A 21254-nucleotide genomic window follows, 5' to 3' on the forward strand; every position below is an offset into this window, starting at 1 on the left:
TTATAGTTTATCTTCTGAAAGTTGTAGAAAAGAAAACTGAAATCTAAATATTTGAAATGAATCTGAGATCACACATCTTAATTTCAGAAAATAAGAACTGTATTTCTTGATTCCTCCAATCTATATTTTGAGGAAATGTTTATTTAAATATATTAATCCCACTAGTGACTGAAAATCTACCATTAAAGATTTTTGTCTTACTTTAAATTTCAAAGCCTCTTACATACATACATGCATACATATATGTGTGTGTATTATATATATGCTCCATGTCTGTTTTGCTCAGCAAAGAATTTTTAGTTCTTAGCATAATCCTTAAATGATAATTAATGGCTCCATAATTTTTTAAAGAATATTTTACACATTGAAATTATGTGATGTTTTAATTTTCCATCCCTCCCTCTTTGCCTTCCTCTCATAGTCACTTTTGGTAAGCTCCATTTTCTGATTTTTCTCTTACTAGATTATGTCATTTACATGGTAAAACTATCTATGAAAACGTATCATATTTAAGCCCATATACTGTTAATACTTCATCCTATTTTTTTCATAATATTTTTGTGAATAGGTAAATGAAGTGTGATACTGCACAGTATTCCATGTCAAGGTCTGCTTTCTCTTCTGATGGATTTACCTTTTTTTTTCCCCCAAATTCTTAAGGTGTGCCCTTTTACATAGCTTGTTTGTTTAGTCTTACACGGCCTGAAAACCTGTGGTGAAGCAATTCCTCCTTCAGGTCCTATTGAAGCAATTTTCTCCTTCCCAAGCTTGCAACTTTTCCCTTTTTATCTGTTAGGAATCCTTGTTTTTCCTTATGAGCTTTTTTGGGGATAATCATCTTCTATGTTTGCCTATGACTTTTTTTTTCATCTTCAAATGTTTACTACTAAAAAATTAAGTATTTCTATATTCATTATCATTATTAATGGTTCCTAGGTATTTTACAGTATAGATAACTTCCCATCAAAGAACAAATTAGAATGCACCAAGTAATTTTGTTATTTTAAAAAAGAGCAACAATAAAAATATTTGCATCTATTTTATACATCTTAGGATATATTCATACAACTTGTATGTTTTATTTTTTGAGATTATTTCTACTTTTTATTTTTCTTAGTATATGTTTATAGTACATAATAATTATGTTCATCATAGGGAGTTGGTACATATACATCACACATTTTATTTGTTTTTATATCCCCTTTCCCTTCCTTTCTGGATGCATTATTTTCTTTCTCCCTCCTACCTCCCTTTATCTCTATTTTTTCCTATTATCTATCTTGTATATTGCTCTTTGTTTATATTTTGGGTTTCTCAAAGGAGAAACCATGAAATATTTAAGTGTATACGTCTGACTTATTTCACTTATCATTGTGGTCTCAAGATGCATCAGTTTTCCCACAAATGACTTAAGTTTATCCTTTGTTATAGCAAAGTGTAGTCCATTGTATATACCACATCTTCTTTATCCATTCATCTGTCAATGGACAAATGAGCTGCTTCCAAGATGTAGCTATTATGAATTGCATTGCTATAGTAATATGATTTCTTCAACTTTTTTGGAAAGATACCTAGAAGATATCTCAGTCAAATGGAATTTCTAGTTTTAGTTTTTTGAGGAACCTCCTTACTCATTTCCATAATGGTTGTACTAGTTTACATTCCCACTGACAATGTAGAAGTGGCTACCCCAGCAGCCTTTGTTATTTTTTTATTTCTTGATGATAGCCATTTTTCCTGGAGTAAGATAGATTCTCAGTGTTGTTTTAATTGGTATTTCTCTAGTGGCCAGAGATATTAAACAATTTTTTCATGTATTTATTGGCCAGTTGTATTTCTTCTTCTGAGAAGTATCTATTCATTTTAGTGGCCCATTTTTTGATTGGGGCTTTTATTTTAGGGGTATAATTTTTACAAATTCTTTTATATTGTAGACTTTAGTCCTCTCTCCAAAGAATAGCTGGCAAAAATTTGTTCCCATTCTGAAGGGTGCCACTTCACTCTGTTGGATGGTTCCTTTGTAGTAGCTTTTTAATTTGATATGATTTGTGTTATCTCGTTTGCAGTTGGGATTCTGTTCAGAAAGTCCTGGCCTGTGTCTTCAAGAATTTTAGCTATTTTACCTTTCAGCAGATTAAGTGTTTCAGTTTTACTATTTAGATCCTTCATCCAGTTTGATTTTACTTTAGTACATGGTGATATATATGGGTTTAGTTTCAATTTTCTGTATGTGAATAGCTAGTTTTCCCAGCACTATCTGTTAAAGATGTTATCTTTCCTCCAGAATTAGTTTTGGCCCCTTTGTCAAAGATCCGGTAGCTGAATGTGCTTGGAATTATTTCTTCATACTCTGTTCCATTGATATAGAGGTCTGTGTTTCTTTTTTGCTAGTACCATAGTGCTTTTATCACTATAGTTTTGTAGTACTACTTGAAATCCGGAATTGTGATTCTTCCTGTCTTGCACTTGCTTGCCCAGAATTGCTTTTACTGTTCTACATCTCTTCTGGTACTATATGAGTTTTAGGACTTTTTCTCTAGTTCTGTGAGGAATGCTATTTGTATTTTGTTTGAGATTGTATTCAATCTGTATATAAGTTTGGGAAGTATGGCCATTTTGACTATATTGTTTCTGCCCATCCAGGAACAGGGAATTTCTTTCCATTTTCTCATATCTTTTTCAATGTCCATTTTCAGAATCCTGCATCTTTTGTTGCAGAGGCCTTTTACTTCCTTGGTTAGAATGTTTCCTATGTGATATTTCTTGGTGCTCTTGTGAAAGGTATTGTTTCCCTAATTAGTTTCTCAGTGAATTCATTAGTGGTGTAGAGGAATGCTTTTGTCTTTGTCTGTTGACTTTGTGTCTTGCTACACTACTGTACTTGGCTATTCTACAAGTATTTTGTTGAAATTTGGGGGGGGGGGTCTTCTATGTAGAACATCATGTTGTCTGCAAATAATAATTTGGCTTCTTTCTTTCCTATACATAACCCTTTTATTTCTTACTCTTGCCTGATTGTCCTGGATAATGTTTGAAGAACTGTATTGAACAGTAGTAGATATCTTTGTCTTATTCCTGATTTTAGAGGAAAAACTTTCAGCTTCTCCCCATTTAATATGATGTTGGTTGTTGGTTTGTCATAATTGACTTTTATCAGATTGAGATAAGGTCTTTCTGTACCTATTTGCAGCATTTTTAAAAAAATCATGAATGGATGTTGGATTTTGTCATATTCTGCATCAGTTGAGATGTTGTGAAATTTGTTCTTGTTTCTGCTTATGTTTTATATTACATTTATTGATTTGCATATGTTGAATCATCCTTGGATGGTTGAATCTTATTTGGTCATGATGTATGATTTTTTAATGATTTCTTGCATCATATTTGCTAGTATTTTGTTGAGGATTTTTGTGTCAATGTTCACCAAAGAGATTTCTCTGTAAGTCTCCTTTATTGCTGGATCCTTTTCTGGTTTTGGAATCAGAGTAATGGTAGCTTCCAGGAATAACTCTTGAGAGTACTCTTTCCCTTTCAGTTTCATTAAATAGTTTGAGGAGAATGGGCATTATTTTTTCCCTGTAATTCTTGTAAAATTCAGGAGTGAAACCACTGAGACCTAGGCTTTCTTTAGTTGGTAGTTTTTTAAAAAATTACTTCTTCAGGGCTGTGGATTTAGCTCGGTGATTCTGCCGCCTGCCTTGCAAGCACAAGGACCCAAGTTTGATCCCCGGTACAAAAAAAAAAATTACTTCTTCAATCTCATTCCTGATATTGGATTATTCAGGATTTTTAATGCTTTCTTGGTTCAGCTTCAGTAGTTCACATATATCTAGGAATCTATCCATTTCTCCTGAATTCCCCATTTTATTAGATATGGGATTTCAAAGAAGTTACTAATGACCTTCTGGATTTTGGCAGAATCTATTTTGATTTTGACTTTTTTATTTCTAGTTGGATTGAATTGCTATCTTCCTTACATTTTTAGGTAAGATTGCAGATTGCCTAGAGGTTTGTCTATTTTGTTTATTCTTTCAAAGAACCAGTTCTTTGATTTATTGTTTCTTGTATTATTTTTTTGTTTGGTTGGTTTTTTGTCTCACTTTCATTAATTTCTGCTCTGATCTTTGTAATGTCCTTCCTTGTTCTAGCTTTGGGTTTGGTTTATTCTTGGTTTTCTTGGATTTTTTTTTTTTTTTTTTTTTTTTTCAGACAGGGTCTCACTTTGCAGTTTAGGCTGGCCTTGAACTCTCAGTGATCCTCCTTCCTCTGCCTCCTGAGTGCTGGGATTATAGGCATGCACCACCACGCCTGGCTAGCTCTTGAGGTGTATCATTGGGCTACTTATTTGAGCTTGCTCTGTTTTTCTGATGAGGGTATTCACCACTATAAACATCCTTCTTAGGGCTGTTTTCATTGTTTCCCATAAGATCTGGCATACTGTACTCGCATTATCTTTTCATTCTAGCAACTAATTTCTTCTGTAACCCATTGATTATTTGAGGAGATTGTTTAATTTCCATGTTTACTTAGTTTCTGTGTTTTTGATTCCTTTTTTCTTTTTTTGGTACTGGGGATTGAACTCAGGACCTTGTACTTGTGAGAGGCAGGCGTGGCACTGCCAAGCTAAACTCCTGCCCTAGTATCTGTTTTTGTTTGCCATTTATTTCTAGTTTCATTGCACAGTGATCTAATAATATGCATAGAACAGTTTTGGTTCTTTTTCATTCGTCATGGGCTAGCATGTAGTCCATTTTGGAGAAAGTCCCATGTGCTGCTGAGAAGAATGTGTATACTGTTGTTGAGTGAACATAGTATAGATGTCTATTATGTCCATTTGTTTGAAGGTTTTGTTCAACTGTGATATTTCTTTGTTCTTTTTTTTTTCTAGTTGATCCATTTGTGACAGTGGGGTATCAAGATTTTCCATTATAATTTTATGGGTGTTTATCTGATTTTTATGTCCAGGAGTGTCTGTTTTATGAAGTTGGGTGTAGTGCTGCTTGGTGCATGTATCTTTATAATTGTTATCTGTTCTTGTTGAATTGTTCCTTACCCAGTGCCTCTTCTGATCAGTTTGGCTTGAAATTGGCTTTGTCTGAAATTAGCATAGGTACTCCTGTTTTTATTTGGGTTCCCTTTTTATGGTATATTATTTTCTATCCTTTGGCTTTTAATCTGTCATTCATTTTTGGAGTAAATGTGTTTCTTGTGTACAACATATACAATCTAAGATTGACTGGAATAAGTGAACAATCAGAAGACAGCAAAAAGTGCATAAAAAAAGAGTTTATGGAAATAATGGCAGAAAACTTTCCAAATACCGGGGAAAATATTAAACACACAGGTAAGTGAGGCATATAGTAATCCAAATAGACTGGATTTTGTTTCTTGGTCCATTTTCTTGATCCATTCTGCCAATCTGTGTCTTTTGATTGGGGAATTGAGACCATTCACAATGAGAACTTTTAATGCAAGTATTTAGTTATTCCTGTCATTGCATATTGTATTATGTCTCTGTTGCTGATCATTTTCCCCTTCCCTACTCAACTGCACACCCTGCCTGGTGCATTCATTCTATTAGATTTTTTCTTTTTTGGTACTGGGGATCGAACTCAGGACCTTGCACTTGTGAGGCAGGCGGTGGAACCACTGAGCTAAATCTATTTAGATTTAGGCCCTCTATTAGATTTTCTTGCCATTCCTGACTTCATTATCTCTTTTGTAGTTCTTGGTTTGGTGGTTATGAACTTCTTGAGGTGGTCTTTGTCATAGAAATACTTTATTTCTCCATTAATTTTGAAAGAAAGTTTTGTAGAGCCACATAAGTCTGGTTTGGAAGTTGTCATTTTGCTCCATTGTCTTTGGCCTTTAAGGTTTGTTTTATTGAGTAGTATGTTGTAATTTTAATGGGTTTACCTTTAGAGGTGATTTGTTACTTTTCTAGAACAGCTTCTGAGATTCTGTACCTATGTTGGTCTTGTGATATTTTTGTTATGATGTGATATGGAAAGGTTCTCTTTTAATCATGGCTATTTGGATTACTATATGCCTCACTTACCTGTGTGTTTAATATTTTCCCCGGTATTTGGAAAGTTTTCTGCCATTATTTCCATAAACTCTTTTTTTATGCACTTTTTGCTGTCTTCTGATTGTTCACTTATTCCAGTCAATCTTAGATTAGTGTTCTTTGTGTTATCTAGCATCTGTTTAAACCATTTTTCATGTTGTCTTGGGGCTGGTATCCATGAGTAATTGGTCTTGAACACATTCATATTTTCTAATTCTGTCCTCACTTTAACTATTTCTGTTGCCCAAACTTTCAATACAATTTTTAATCCCGTGGTTTCTGTTTGGAACCTTTTTATGGATTCTAGTTCTTTGATAAACTGGTCATTTGTGTTTTATATTATTTTGTTTAGCTCAGCTAGTTTTTAATAAGCGTCTCCTCTACACTCCCTGATTGATTTACTTCCTGCATTATCTGATCATTTGTATTTTCTGTGAGCACCCTCAGCTCAGATCCCTCATTGATCTATTTTTTTTTACTATCCTCTTTGTCCTTTAGAATAATTCAATTGTGTGGCTTTTGCTTTCCTTCCCCTCAATGCCCCATGGATTGGCTTTGGAGGAGTTGGAAGTTTGGGTTGGTACCTTGTTACCTTGGCTTTTCATATTTGTATTATTTTGTTTTGTGCTTAGATATGTGATCACTTTATATGCAAAGGTACATCATCATCATCATCATCATCATCATTATTATTATTATTATTATTATTATTTTGTTCCGAGTATCAAACTTGGGACCTTGCTCTTGCGAGGCAGGCGGTGGCACCACTGAGCTAAATCCCTGGCCTCCAAAGGTGCATTATTTGACAAAAATGTCACATAATATGCTATTTGAAAAAGATTTAAAGAGTGTACGTATTGTTTGTTGTCTCTTTTAAAAATATTAACTCATTGATTATTGAGCTGTATACTAAGGGTTTCATAAAATAAACACAAATTCTCCTTTCATTGAAATGAGTATTCTCCTGCCAGCAATAGTCTACTGGAGGAAGTCCATAAACATAGAAATTGATGTTTAGATATTATATGTTTAAAATAAAACTGGTGATTCCAACAACTTTTTAAAAATTATTTTTCTTCTATGAAAAACACCTCTTATTCCCTAAGTACTAAACATGGCTAACCCTAGTGATAACATCTTTCTTTAAGGGTTTTATGTGGCAGATGACATGAACTGGAAGAGAATGGTCTTTGAGAAGCACTTACTGTGAGAACTGAGTTATTGAAGCTGACCAAATGTTCTTTGAGACTTTGATAATCATGAGATAACCTTGTTATTATGAGAATCTTTTCCTTGAAGAATACAAGCCATTTGGAATTGAATGTTAATATTGATGCCCCTGATTTATACATATTAATTAGATATTTAGAGCTAACCATTTAACCACTGACATCATTACTCAAATAATGATGAGAAATGAGAATAGAGATTTTTGACATACTAGTATTGACTCTGAGTAATTGTTACCAGGTTCCAATTCAAATTGAAAGGGCAAAGGAATGTTTTGATGTAAATCATTGAAATATTGAACAAGAAAGTTACTTACTTCTCTTGCCCGAAATTTCAACCTTTATGCTTTTTCAGTCAATTTTATCAAACTGGCAACATGTTAACAAATATGTACATAAAGATTATATCTTACTGAAAGAGTAAGAGTAGTTGTGGACATAATGCAGAGTGTGTTTTTAATATTCAGCCATTGACTACTATCATTTATTGCTAGCCTATATCACTGTGCTCTACTGCTGCTTTTGGAGAGTGAAACATTCAAATGTTTAATATTATACCATGAAGAATTATGCATTATATACAATTATGTCAGAATTCTGTCAGATTATAGAGGAAGGACCAAATCTAATTTTGGTAAATCACTGACCATTTCTCAGAGGAAATCACATTTAGAGTAGAACTAATAGGCTGATTTTTGTAGAAAAGGCATACAAGTCAGTTTTAGATTGGATAACCTTCAAGTTCTTTTTTATATATTGTTAATGATTAGTTTAAAGTTTTTACCATTCTGTACATTTGTGGTTTTTTATGAACTGAATTTAAACTGAATTCTACTCTTGACATAGAATCTGTTATTAGCTTTTTGTTACAGATCAGAAAACTGACACTTACCAGATAAATTCCTCAATTCATATGACAAATCATACAGTTAAAACTAACTCAAGTTGACTGGAAGGGTAGTATTTTTTTCCATGGCATATATATGAAAGAATTATACTCAGTTTTGGTGATACATCCACATGAAATAATATTTTAACCAATAAAACTTTGTTATGAAATTACCTTATTTATTTACTACTGAAAACAGAAACGTGTAATAATTTTTGGAATCATGTGAGAAGTAGGTTTGGTATATCTTCCGTGGGAATAAATCATATTTTCTATATTTTTGTGGCACTATATTAATAATGTAAATATACTATCTCTATATATTATATATATTTGACAGAACTAGAAGTGATTGTACAGTTTATACAATAGAAGAGGCACTGTAGCCTAAAAATAAAAAGGGTAAACCCTGAAGTCATGCTGCTGAGATTCATGTTCTTCTTTTGACACCCAGGAAATAAGTTATTTATCCCCTCTCTGATGTTTCCTTATCTGAAAATCATGATAATAAGAGCCTGAATAATAGTGCATTCCTTGTAGTGTTTTATGAGTTTTAATGGGGTGGTTATTTTTAAAGTGCTTAGAGCAGTGTGTGGAATGTAGTTGATGTGTAGAGGTTTCAAGTAAATAAAATATGGATCAAGATTGCCAGTTTTATAAAATATCCTATCTTGTAGAAAATACTGTCTTTTCACTACAGAGTTATCTTACTACTTGATAAAGATTAGTGTATCCAAAATGATATTTTTGTTCTTACTACTGGGTTATGTTAATTAAATAAAAATTTTAATTGATTACATATTTCTCAACTATTTGGATAGCAACATTTAGCCACATGCTGATTTTAATTCTTCCAAATTTTTTATTAGGTTATTATATCAGCATACAGCATTTATAATCATCATGTCACTCTTGGTTAGTGGTTGCTGGAAATACTGCTTTATAGTCATGTAGAAGTGCCATTGTTAGCATTTATGAAATTGATGTGTTTTAAATTATAGCAGTAATAAATATATAGAATAAATATTTTATAGCAGTAGGTTTTAAAAATAATTTTATCATTAATAACTTTGGTGAAACCCTTTAGATTAGCTATTTCAAAAAAGTTTTACATTTGGTCTGCGTTGTAAGCCAGTTATTTAAATTGGTAGGAATCGCCGATAAGTTTACATAACCATTTTCTTCAATAACTACTAAAAAAGAGAAAAATAAAGAAGTCCAGATAAGTACAAAGTGAATCAATATGTGTGTTTAAAAATATAATAGATAATTCTTTTAAAATAATGCTGATGTACATAGTAAAGAATTAAAAACCCATATCTCTTTATCCTTCAATTCTACAGTATCCTTCTACAGTACAGTAATTTTTGTCCAGGTTTGCTTTTTATTCTTCAGTAATCTTTTCTATGTATTTGTAGGTAAGTTTACACTCAAACTTACATACTATTTTAATAAAATGTTTTGATTGTACCTTATAGAGAGAAGGGTTATTATCATTTTATATGGTATCAAAAATACTTTTGTCCTAACTTTAACTGTACCTCATCTTTAAACTGTGGAATTACAATCTTTATTGCATCTGTTCCAAGATTAATTTAACCATTTCTTCATGGACAAGAAAATATTTAGCCTTTTCTCTCTTCCTCCCCTCTACTCTCATTTATTCCTCCTTCTCTCCCTTCTTCCTGTTTTTGCTATTGCAGATAGTTTCCATTGCTGAACATCTATAAATTATATGCATATGTTTTCTCATGTTTTAGTGTTTTTTTCTCATATATTCATAGAAATAGTATGTGGGAGTATATACATGTTTAAATTTTGATAGATTTAAATTGCCCTTCCCCCACAGCAGTTCTACTACTATAACTATCCCTGTACTATTTGTTCCTATTATATGAAACATTGTCACAAAAGGCTTCAACAATGACAAATTTTGTAGGCATACAAGTTAACTTTTTAAAATGTTTGCTAAGGCAAGAGATGGAAAGGACATCTGATTGATGCCTTTAATTTTGTTTCCTTGTTTATTAGCAAGGTTGAACATTTTACTCATAAACTGTTTAAATTTTTTTCGGTGAATTACCCATGTATATGCTCTTCTCTTTTTTTGTAAAATATTTGCCACTTTGATATTTTTACTTCATTTCTAATAGAATTCTCAACTAAACATGTTCAAAACTTTTTGTTTTCCTCTCTAATCTTCTCTTCTTACAGCTCGATTCTTTCAGTTCCTCAGACCTAACACCTTGGAATCATCCTACATTTTTTTTTTTTTGTACCGGGGATCGAACTCAGGTCCTTGTGCTTGCCAGGCAGGTGGCAGAACCACTGAGCTAAATCCCCGGCCCCTCATCCTACCTTTTTTGTATCTCCTGGTGTATATCTTGTCCATCACTAAGTCTTGTTAGTTATATGTTGGAAGTGGTTATAGATTTCTACCACTTCTTGCTATCTTCATAGCTCCTACCTTCTCTCACAACTTGAACCATGTGGTCAACTTTATACCATCCAGAGAAATTATTTCAAAACAAATGTTCAGTTATGCCATGTCTATATTTAGAATTCATTGTTATATCTTAGTTTCCTTAAAGTCAAAACTGGTCTTCTTACCATGGCCTACATACACCTTTTATTTTTTGGCTCCTGTATGCATCTCTGACTTCATCTACTTTTCTTGCCTTTCCTCCCATCTTGCTTCTGTAAATTTGCATAAAAATCCCAAGCATAATGGTAACTCTGGCATTTACATTTTTGACTCATCTTCCAGTAATGTTTTGGACTTGAATATCTCTTTCAATCTCTTCTAAACTGTTTTTCTTTAACAAGCATATTTAAAAAAAAATTTTGTTTGGTACAGTGCCATAGTCTTTGGGTTTATAAGAATGACAAAGATCGATGCTTGGTACACTTAAGATATTTTAAATCTAGGATAAGTGTATATATATGAACCAACTTGGGCAGAGAAGGGAAGTGTGAGTGAGTATGGTAACTAGTCACTCTCATGACGGTGATGTGGTAGCATTTATTTTGGAGAGCATGCTGGTTTATTCAAACTTAATTTTATCTTAAAAATCAAGGCCTGATTTATTTATCACATGCTAGCTTGAAAATATGTAAAATCATGCAAATTGTATTTTTGCGTTAACATAAATATATATGTGCATCTGCTTAGTTACAAACATTTAATGCATATACTGTTATAAATTATTAAATTATTTAAAGTACTTCCTATTATTTTTCATTATAAAAATAGTTGAAATTTTGTAAGTTTTTGGATGAACAAAAATTTTTACTCATATATGGTACAATATCACATATCGTTACCTTTCAGTACCTTTCATGTACTTCTTTTGGTTACCACCAAAATCACTTTTAAAAATTGATTTTGTGGTTAAGCTTTTATAATCAGAAAATTTCACATATGGGAATATCCACTTCCTATCTGTTTTGAAGAAACATTTTTGTGGGCATATTACTTTTATACTGAAAAAATGTTTAAATTAAATAGCAGCTTAATGAATTTTCATAAAGGACAACCTCTGTGTAATCAATAAATGGATCATTCCCAACTCCATAATTCCACCTCCCAGTCATCAATTCCTTGAATAGTGCAAAGTAATTCTACAAGATAAAATGGCCTATTATGATAGTTTGTAATCTGATATACAAGATTTTAAACAATGAAAAGAAAATCTTGAAAATATTTTCTATACAGTTTGTGAAATTAAAAAGTATACTGTTGTTAAATAATTACCTGTTCTTATACTTAGAGTCCCGACCATTGTCTGTTCCTGTGAAAGCCATGTTGAATATATCTGAAGCCTGTAGAAGTCCTGAAGAAAGAATGAAAGAGTTTATTGGAACAGTATGGAATGCAGTGAAGAGTCTTACAATACAGGTAAAATAAAAGTTAGAAATATGTCTGTAGTTTCTATAATGTTTAAAAATTTTTAGCATTGTTAATATTGGTACATATTTCTCATGCTAGTAATGTTAATCTCATTTGCACAATTTATTTGAAAACAATTGGTATACTTTGCTTACTATAAATAAAGTTATATGAAACATATGTGCTCTATAAAAGTTTATTCATTTTGACGTGATTCTTACCATTTAAGAAACTTTTATTCATTCTACCTTTTGTTTCTTGTAATATTATTTGAAAGAGGACCGGGGATTTAGCTTAGTGGTTCTGCTACCTGCCGTGCAAGCGCAAGGACCCGAGTTCGATCTCTGGTACCAATCAATCAATCAATCAATCAATAAATACATAAATAAATAAATAAATATTATGTGAAAGATTTGAAAGCTTAGTGTTCAAATCACACTTATCTGTGTATTGAAATAATCTGAATTGGAATTAAATTAACAATTATAAATTAAATATAATGATAATCTAGGTATTTTCTTTATTATTAAATTTTCTTCTCATTTATTTTCAATTTTAAATGAATGTAATTCAGTCTTTTTAAATTGCTCCCTTCTAGATCTTATTTAAACTGATGAAAATATATATAACTGGATGGTTATCTAATTGATCTCACAAGAATTAGGTAAAAATAACACTTGCAATTTGAGGTTTTTAAATAAAGTCCTTTTTACATAAAATTTGAAAGACTGATAGCAGAGTCTGACTGATGTTTATGGTATTTTAAGTGTAGCAGTCAGTAATATCTAAGTAAGATCAATATCACTTCTGATTATGATGCAAAATATTGCAAGAGAAAATTGCTTATACCTTAGCAGTGAGAGCAATCTGGATGATCTAGAAGTTTATAGTTGTTTTAAGCCCATAGACAGCTGAACTCCCAAATTGGCATTACTATAACACTAGTATGCTAAAATCCAAAAATCAAAGATCAAAAGAAAACTTTTAAAATAGGCAGACACCAAAGGCATATTATATGTAGATGAACAATGATAGGGATGACTCCTGACATTCTATCAGAAGAATAGTACAAGACTGTTATTCCAGCACTCTGGGAGACTGAGGCCAGAAGATTGCAAGTTGTTGCCTAGCCTGGGAAACTTAGTGACTTAGTGAGACCTTGTCTCAAAATAAAACAATTTTTAAAAGGCTGAGGTTGTAGCTTAGTGTAAAAACCTTGGTTTCAGTCCCCTGGTAGTGAAAACACAAAACAAAAATGAAATAGTCAAGGCTAAAAGAGAATGGAATAACACCTTTTAATATGCTGGAGAAAAAAAACTGTTAGCCTATAGTTTCATATGTAGCAAAATACTTACCAAAAATATTGGCAAAATAAACACATAAACACGTAAAGACAAAACTTTTCTCCATCCTAAATTTAGTACATGCTGGAGGTTCTTTATGCAAAAGGGGAACTATAACAAAATCTTGATTTTGGAGGAAGTAGTAAAGTACAATAGAAAGAGTAAATGAGTTGGAAAATTAACTACTGAGGAAAAATATATAGTATTTATTGAGTTATAGAAAAACTATTTGACTCCACTATGTGATGTACTCTAGAATATGATAACTTTCAAGAAAAATTAGCTAAAGTTTACTCTGCTCCTAAATGCTATTTCATAATGATAAGTACTGGTATTAAAAGTAACATCATGCCTTTTTTCCCCGCTTTCTCTGGTACTGGGAATTGATCTCAGGACTTTTGTGCTTTTCTATATACCCAGCCCTCTTTTGAGACAGGGTCTCACTAAGTAGGGCTCCAGTCAAACTTGTGATCCTTGTGCCTCAGCCTCTCAGCATGCTGGGATTACAAGAGTGCACCACTATGCCCAGTTCCTCATTCCTTGTTACTCATTCTGTAAAGAAGTATATAATATGGTTTACTTATCCTTTTTTAAAATATCATTTTGAGAAAGTCAGTAATAGGGAATATGAACAATAATATTAAGTTGATTATTATTTGACAGCTCTAGGAAAACATTCTAGTTGATTCAAAATGGTACCAGAAGTCTTGGTATTTATAAGCTAACAGGTAAACACATCTGTATTCCACAATATAAGATCTACTGGAGAATGTCTTTCTCTGTCCAGAGAGAATAACAGGGCTCAAATTTATTTTACTGCCTGAAATAACCAAAAAAAGGAACAAAATATATAAAAAAATGTTTTTGGAACACTAGGCAATAAGCCAAGTTGAATAGTGATCTCTGAGAGACTTAGGGTAAAATCAGCAGGACTTATTAATCAGTGGTTTTAGGGAATGACAGAACAGAATGTCTCTAAGAGGTTGGCCAAGTTGCAGTTCTGGTATTTGGGTAGATCACTGCCATTTAATGAAAGGAGTACAACATTTTCATTTAATAAAAGGAATATAGCTTTAATGAAAGGACAAATAGGAAGTTTGATTCCACATGTATTTGAAATATGTGTGAGATATCCAGGTATCTGTTAGTAGAAGAAAATTCATAGGTAGAGTTTAAAGGCGCATTCAGAGTAGAGTTATAATTTTGGGAGTCATCTTACAGATGACCAAAACCAACAGAATGGGTCATTCAAGAAAACACATCAAGTTGAAAGAGCAATGGGTCAAGGGAACACCATTCTTAAAGTAGTCAACGGAAGGAAAATGTCCTTGTCAGAAATTGTAAGATAGTAATCAGAAATGTAGGATGTGAGAAGCTGGAGAGTTCATGGTAACAAGGGAGTTTATAATTCAAGGAGCCAGTGCTCACCATTATCAAATTCTGAATGTTAACCATGGCTTTACTTTGCTTTTATCTGTAGTGTGACTTGATTGTTAATAGCCATTCTAACGTTCTGTTAGGATGCTTTGGCTTCTTTTGTTTGTAATATAATGATAGAGTGCCTAACGAGTTTCATTAATTACAGTGAACTTAATCTTATGCCATTATGAATTATACTTTTTTCTATCCTTTATTTCTTCATCTGGTAAAATAGAACAACAAAATTTAAAGCCATCAAAGGATTATTCTATTGGTGGGAATTTGGGCAATAAGTGTGTTTGGTCCCAGTTTATGGAAAGTTGATTTTGGAGCCAAAGTGTGAATTTACTAAGCCCATTTTTTTTTTTTTTACTTAAGATAGAAAAACTTATATTGCATAAAAACACTAACAGTATTTACTATAACCTATTTATTTTCTCAGTGTGGAAATATAGCTTTCATACTTCATTATAATGGATTATCTTATAATATGTGTGGTCATAGACATCTTGTTTTACATGAAGTTTATTTTGGGGCTTTTAAACAATAGATTTTGATAAACTCACTTGTTCTTTATTATTTTTCTCAATCTGCTCATTAGCAAAGCTCTTATCTATTACGCTTTAAAATGCCACATTTTTATTCTACAAGCACATAATTAGTAATGACATGCAGTTGACAAAATTAGAAATGCCCTGGCCTGGAATTCACTCAGAAAGAAGTACATTGTCTTTCACTGCCAAAGTCAGCCTTTTTCTCATATACATTGAAGTTCTTGCTGTTATTCATTTTCTGATGTTGTTTTTGGCTTTTTCCTTTTGGGGAGGTTGGGAGGAGACCATCGTGGTCTCTTACTTTTGTCAGTAATTATGTTAATCCTTTAGTGGACTACACACTGCATTTTGTGTAGTATTCATGTGAGTGTGACTCAGAGTGCCTAAAGGAGTATACCATATGCCAGTTAGGCTGGGCCAGTTCAATTCTTTCTCCTAGGAAATTTCATATGGAGCATAATCAGTGATGAAATAATCATATTGTATGGTGTCCCATGAAATCTCTGCCTTATCTTCAGGATCAAATAGGAGTAGACATTTCAGGCCTTATAGATGAACTATCAGTTACATTAATTATGAAAGAAAGTTTTAAAACATTTAAAACTGGCAGTTTTACACCGAGTACCACATTCTTATTTATAGATATTCATCAGTGACAGCCATTTTACCCTGGTTTTTTAGAAGGCGGAAGTCTGGAATTGCATTCTAGGAAATTTTTCATGTCTGTCTTTGACAAGTTTTTATAGAAAAAGTATAGAGATTTATAGTACTTCTCAAAAGGAAGGTAACTAGAATCACTTTTGAGATTTTTAACTTAAGGCCCCAAACTGGATGTATTTCAAGTTCTTACAATATTTTCATGACACATTAAGAATTTTTAAAATAGGAAAATATTTTGGGTTGTGATTTGTATATTTGTTACAGTATAAACGGAATGCTTACTTTCAGGGCTCCTATATACAAAGTAAACAGCATTTTAAAATATATCTTTTGTAAATCTATGAAGGCCAGTATATCTGGCAAATAATAGATCCTTATTTTTTATTGACTTTGTTTATTTAGCAACTTTGTAGGTGATATTTACTACAATGAATCTTTATATAAATTCTGTGATTTCCTCCTACATATAATGAGGAAATGGAAGTCATGGGAACTTAAATAACTTGTCAAAGTTCCCATAGCTGGAGAGACAAGTCAACTTTATTAATCACCCTATTAGACTGCCTCCTTGGAATGAAATTATAAACAATTTGCATAATGCAGTTATTTTAAAATCGGATGATAATAATGTTTCCTTTTTACACATTTATTGAATATATAGTGCATGCTAGGTACCATCCCATATAGTAAGGCAGATTGAACAAAATAGGCAATGTATTTGACTTTATACAGCTTACATTATAGTGATAATTCTTCCAAGTTGTTCATATAGGAAGATGTTAAGTGTTTTAAGTGCTGGACTATATTTTTGTTTCTGTATTCCTCACTTCTTGCTCAATTCATAGTAGATATTAAGGAATGCATAAGTAAAGGAAAGGGAAATGAAATACAACTTATAATGTTTATTTTTATTTTGAAGTTGATCCTGAAGAATAAAATGCTTTCATATAGAAAAGAATCTTGTTCTGGAGAAATTTTTTAAATTATCATTACCATTAAAATTTCAAGTTCTAACTAAAGAAGAATATGTTATTTGGGAATAGGAAATAGTAACATTATTTAAAAGAGCAAACGTATGGTACAGCATTTGAAAACATTTACAGTATATGTGAAATGTTTTATATAATGGCTGTTGGCTAATTAAGATTTTCAGATTAGTGTGTAAATAAAACTTAGGCTTTTTTTTTAACTGAGTTGCAGCCACAATTATAGAGCACATAAATCAGAAAACTAAGTTTTCCAAAACTTACATATAAGAGTGGGGGAACATAATAGTGTATATCTTTTCAAATGAGATATTAACTTGAAACTGGGAAAACATGCATTACAGTCATTTCATTTATTAAAGTAAAAATACCAAATAACTTTTACTTTATTGGTTTATCTTCAATATATGAAACTTAGATATGTAGCCCTTTTGACCTAATAGGAATCAAAATAGATGTGGTTTTATTCCAGAATTTGTAATAATCCCTTCACTTTAACACATGAATGTGTTCAATATTGGGAAAAGAACACGTTGCTACCAAAACTGAAACAAGATCCTTGAAACAGAAACGATGTTGCCATGGAAAAATGAAGTAACACTCAGTGCAGCTGTGATGCATTAATGAATAGGATATTTTTTTTAAAAGATCATTTGTGTTTGGTGTGGCTCAGAGGGTCCCAACCAGATGGTTTCCATGAACATGATCTGACCCCCGGCTTGAGGACTTCTTACGGGCAGATTACTTCATTTTCTTTCCCTTGGATTGTCAGATCCTTACATTAATGCAAAATTTACTGCTGCAGATTTATATTCAGTAATATAAATCACTCAGCATTTTACATTAAAATGACAATTTTACACATACAGTTTTAACAGTTATTTTAAAAGTAAAAAGATTTATGTGATAGATTCAGTATATATAATAGTTGTAACTTTATAATAATTTTGAGTAATTTGGATTTTTTATATATATATATATGTTTTGATTCTTTTTTTTTTGTACCGGGGATTGAACTCAGGACCTTGTGCTTGCAGGCAGGCAATGGAACCACTGAGCTAAATCCCTGGCCCTATATTTTGATTCTTATTAAAGGAATCTTCTACATGTAAATGAAAGATTTTTTTTTAGAATTATTATATTTAGAATATATTATTATCTCATCCCAATATATTGTTGATTCTCTATATATTGCTCAGATTGTTGAAATTTGTTGAAACATTTGATTCTTAAATCATTGGAATTTGGTGTATTTTATAGCATTTTATAGAAATTTTGGCATTATTGAAATTTATTTCTAAGGACAATATGTGCATGTTTGTAGATGGTAGCATATTAAATTAATCACCTCACATTTTATAGAGCAATTTTCAACATAGCATCCAATAGATACTATGAAGTGTTAAATATTTTACTATTCATATTTTGACCTTTTAACTTGAATTGATAGAATACATGTAATTAATGTACCCTCTTAAATTGTTTAACTCACTGATGAATCATATTAAGTGCTTTAAAACAATTGCAGTGTATCTATGACAATGTAGACTTTTTGTTGTTGTTGTTGTTGTTGTTTGTTTGTTTGTTTTTTGAGATAGGGTCTTGCAGTGTAGTCTAGGGTGGTCCTGCATTCACTCTGTAGCCCAGGCTGACCTTGAACTCACTCAAAGCGGTCCTCCTGCCTCAGCCTCCTGAATGCTGGGATTACAGGCATGCACCACCGTACCCAGTAATGTAGACTTGTTGCTATTTCAGAATAGTATAAACTGTGAAAGTATAGTTAAATTATCTAAGATGCATGATAAAATTCTAGAACTAAAATAATGAAGTCTAATTTCATACACTGGTGCATTTATTTTTGCCGAAAATTTTTTTGTATTTTTTCTTCCCAGAACTTATCATTTTGTCTCTGCCCAGAAATGTGAAGCAAAAACACACAGGTTTGATTATTTTTAGCTTGGCAAATGATTTATCATATCAAAGAATTCCAAACCCATTACATATCATTATGTTGTCATTAAGGAGTGTATTAACCCTAAAAGAAAAGATACTGCTTTATCCTTCCTTATCATTTATGAAATATTGCCATTTGAAAATGGATGGAAATGGAGGCTACTCTATTAAGCGAAAATAGCCAGATTCTGAAAGATAAGTACTGTGTATTTTCTTTCATATGTGGAAACTTAAACAATTTTTTTTTTTTGTACCGGGGATCGAACTCGGGACCTTGAGCTTCGGAGGCAGGCGGTGGAAACGCTGAGCTAAATCCCCAACCCTAAAAAACAAATTAAAAAAATAAATAAATCTTTGAAAATAAAAGGTGGACTGTCATGGAATGGAAGGGATGTGAGCCAAAGAGAAATGGGGAGGGTAAAAGAGGGTACTATGGAGGGTAGATATAATCGAAGCACTATATATATACATATATACATATATACATATATATGGAAATGTTACAGTGAAACACTTTGTACAGTTAATATAATTGGGTAAGTATAATTTTAACCCCCCCCAAAATAATATAATTATTTATAATTATATTGCTAATATAATTTACTAGAGTATCCAAGCACCTATCAAGCAAAAAAAAAAATTTTTATCACTCTTTTAAATAACATCTTCATGTGCCCAGTTTTTTGTAGAACATCAACAAGTTATAGTTTATATTTTCTTAACTAATTTAGGTATGCCAGAGTGTTTTAGCAATTTAGTAACATACACACAAAATACTACTTTGGAAGAGCCAACTAAGATTAATAGACTTTGATGTACTTGGCTCTTAAATTAAAAATTCGTGTGCCAGGGATTTAGCTCAGTGGCGCCTCACTTGCCTTGCAAGCTTGAGGTTCTGAGTTTGATCCCTGGTACCAAGAAGAAAAAAAAAGAATTTGCAATAAATTCAGTTTTTGGTTTGGACTTCCTTAGTCTTATCTGTCTAAAGACCTGATAACTTAAATAGCTATGTTTAAATAATTTTTAAAGGAAGCATAAAATATTCACATGAAATCACAATTTAGGTAATAATTTGAAAGGTAAAAAAAGCAATGAAATGGTGCTTTGATCTTTAAGATTTCTAATTCTTATTTTAGATATCTGCTTCTATGAATTATCTATAATATATGTATATATACTTGAAACTTTGAACATATGTATATAAAAAGAAATTATTGACAGGAACATTCATAATTCTTTCATATTTCATTAATATCATGTAGTGTTCTAAACAGTGTTTCAAACTTTTTTCTTATATTTTAGTCTGCAATTTAAAAAATCTAAGGACCAAAATCATACAGAAATAGCTTTATTTTTGCATTAAAAGTAAAAGCAGTTTTAAGAACCTATGTGTTTGGTGTGATCAAAATTTCACTGAACTACAAAAGAACAAGGTTTTTCTCACCTTTTTTGGTAGCATATTTTCTCTCTCAGCTGTGTTTTCTGGAAAGAATGGTGAAGGGCAGGTAAATTTTCATCTTTTGTCACTGGGTGGTTTTGATCAGATTTATACATGGAAATATATTTTCAAGTATTTATTGGGTTTTTAGTAAAAGTAACTCAAAGACATACATGGGAAATGTTTTTATTTTTTAATTTGTCTATTTATTCTAATGAAGATACTATATATTCAAAGGCATGTTTAGTCTGATTGAATTATTTTAATTCTCCTTTCCCTTTCTAGCTTGATGTACAGTCTTGTTGTGTGTTCATTCCAAATGACAGTCTGCCTTCCCCCAGTACAATTGTATCTGGGGACATTCCTGGAACAGTAAGAAGTTGGTACCATGGACAAACCAGCATGCCAGGAACACTTGTCCTCTGTTTACCTCAAATAAGGATTATTAGTGCTGGTCACAAGTATATGGAACCTCTGCAGGAAATCCCATTTGTCATCCCACGACCCATCCTTGAAGAAGGTACATTAAAAAAAATTCTTCTTTTGGTTAACAGTTCATATTTTGGGGGTTTAAAAAATTTTATCACTATACATGTAAATTAATCTCATTGACACACTTTCATGACCCAAGTAAATGAACTCACACCATTTACTGCTATTCATCCCTTTTAACTAGCCATATATTATATATGTAAGTGTAACTTGTCTATAAAAGACCACTAAAGTGTAAATGTAGGAAAATTAATTTGGGAAGAAAGTTGGCTTTCGATGTTTGCATTAGGCAGAACAAAGAATGATAAGAAGCTTGACCTTAATTGAAACCACTG

General features: G+C 31.9%; 1 protein-coding gene across 9 annotated transcripts in view; it reads left to right on the forward strand.

Moving 5' to 3' along the window:
- Vps13b (vacuolar protein sorting 13 homolog B) overlaps nt 1-21254 on the forward strand; it is a 728055-nt gene that overhangs the window by 290235 nt on the left and 416566 nt on the right. For all 9 annotated transcript variants that reach the window (XM_087190742.1, XM_087190740.1, XM_087190746.1 and 6 more), the window contains 2 exons: nt 11956-12083; nt 20713-20947. In XM_087190742.1, coding sequence (XP_087046868.1) covers nt 11956-12083; nt 20713-20947 — 363 coding nt within the window. The remainder of the gene's footprint in view (nt 1-11955; nt 12084-20712; nt 20948-21254) is intronic.

The sequence above is a fragment of the Heterocephalus glaber genome, unplaced genomic scaffold (assembly GCF_053883595.1).
Source record: "Heterocephalus glaber isolate CG9 unplaced genomic scaffold, H.glaber_assembly_v1.0 deba00001555, whole genome shotgun sequence".
Taxonomy (NCBI): domain Eukaryota; kingdom Metazoa; phylum Chordata; class Mammalia; order Rodentia; family Bathyergidae; genus Heterocephalus; species Heterocephalus glaber.